General features: G+C 37.1%; 1 protein-coding gene across 1 annotated transcript in view; it reads left to right on the forward strand.

The window, feature by feature from the left end:
• Nucleotides 1–2,092, forward strand: part of LOC106459180 (astacin-like metalloprotease toxin 1) — a 17,429-nt gene that overhangs the window by 11,472 nt on the left and 3,865 nt on the right. The window contains exon 8 of the mRNA XM_022385618.1: nucleotides 1,644–1,778. Within this exon, the coding sequence (XP_022241326.1) occupies nucleotides 1,644–1,778 (135 nt within the window). The remainder of the gene's footprint in view (nucleotides 1–1,643; nucleotides 1,779–2,092) is intronic.

Here is a 2,092-nt window from a genome sequence, read left to right on the forward strand (position 1 = left end):
GCGACGGGGGAATTGAACCCGCGACCCTCAGATTACGAATCGAGCGCCCTAACCATCTGGCCATGTCGGGCCTCCTTGTCAGAGTCACAACAGAGTAAAAATAACATCTAGTCCTATTCTGATTCAGTTTGGTTTATTTTGAATTGGAAAAAAATGCTACTCGAGAGCTATCTGCGCTGCCCGTCACTAATCTAGTAGTGATAGACTACAGGGAAGGCAGCTAGTCAATACCACCCACCGCCAACTCTTGGGCTACGAATAGTGGAATTCCCCTTTATATTATAACGCCCGACGACTGAAAGGGTGAGCATGTTTGGCGACAGGGATTCAAACCCGTGACCCGCAGATTGGGAGCCGAGTGCCCTGATCACCAGGCTATGACAGGCCATAAACTCGTTCATCTCAACAAGGGACAAAACTTTTGTAAAATTCTTACGAACCGCTAAGAATAAGCTTTGAAATGAACGTTATGAACATCTCACTTCTCTTACAATGCAATAACAGTTGTCCAACTATGTTGTAAAATACTCTCTTAAAGCGCAAGGAAAGGCTTTTACAAATATTTGGAACTTACTGTTTTTTTTTAAGAATGTCGATATGATAATAAAAGATAGGAATTCTTAATGCGTATAACAGGAAGAAGTGCTGACCTGGCTTACAAATCAATGTGACATAGATCACATTCCTATAAAGTCCCATGATTAAACCTTAATGGAATTTCGAGTCTTTTATCTGCTCGTCCCCCTGTGGATCAGAAATAACTTTGAGGGTTTATAACACTAAAAACTTGGTTTCTATGCCACAGTCCAAGTAGCCTATTTGTAGCTTTGTGCTTAACAACAAACAAATAATTTTTATCTGTTCTTTCTTTTTGTTGGCTATTCTCTGAAGAAGCCTGATTCCATCAAAGAATCTTTGGAAGGCCATTGTTAAGAATCAGAGGAAGCAGATAGATCATTAATGTTATGAAATAAAATTATCTTCAATACTATTATTTCGAAAAATATATTAAGGACCTTGCAATTTGTATTATTTTGAATACTAACTATTTTTAATTGCAGTTTCACATTTCTAGTCTCTTCTAGAGAACAGTGTGCCATGTGCTTTGGGAAAATCTTTATAAAAATGTTTGTTTTGTTTGTTTTTGAATTTCGCGCAAAACTACACGAGGGCTATCTGCACCAGCCGTCCCTAATTTAGCAGTGTAATACTAGAGGGAAGGCAGCTAGTCATCACCACCCACCACCAACTCTAGGGCTACTCTTTTACCAACTAATAGTGGGATAGACCGTCACATTATAACGCCCCCACGGCAGAAAGGGCGAGCATGTTTTGGTGGGACGGGGATTTTATAAAATAGAACTGTAGAAAAACAGTAGGCCATGTACACAGGAAGAAGAAGAAATGGCTCCTGTAACGAAATATTTATGTTTGAACAATGCAACGAAATTTCAACAACATAGTAAACATTATTTATCATTTAAGTATCATCCAGTAATGATGAGGAGATAATACACTTAACATGTATTTCAGGTGAAATAAGAGATTACAAATTTAGTATATATTTCAGGTGGACGTGGAATGACAACATTAGTGTGTGTTTCAAGTGAAACGAGGGATGATAATGTTGCTGTATATTTCAGGTGAGGTTCGTCCTCCACCACCGGAAATACCGGACTTCCTTTGTGATTTTGAGAACAATGATTGTGGAGTAGAAAACCAAGAAAAGATGCGCGGCGAATTCGTTAGAACGTATGGAACTCTTGGAGATAGAACAGGTATGGAGGGCATTTAATCGTCATTTAGTATTCAGTTTCACTTTATAGAAAAATATTTTTCTTGGAAAAGACTTTCACTAATTAATCGTGAAACAAATGGCAAGTTTATGAAAAGGTGTAAAAATGTTTCTGTAAATACAAAGAGAAATACTAATAATGTTAAATTCCTTCAAAATATATTGAGTAGTTTATAAAAGGAATACTTCTAAACAGCTCAAATTTAATTTATGCTTTTTTGTCTCTATACGGTGAATCCAACTTACATTATGTTTATGGCACTGATAGAAAAAATCCAACAGATGTGATGTTTATGC

The sequence above is a fragment of the Limulus polyphemus genome, unplaced genomic scaffold (assembly GCF_000517525.1).
Source record: "Limulus polyphemus unplaced genomic scaffold, Limulus_polyphemus-2.1.2 Scaffold572, whole genome shotgun sequence".
Lineage (NCBI taxonomy): Eukaryota > Metazoa > Arthropoda > Merostomata > Xiphosura > Limulidae > Limulus > Limulus polyphemus.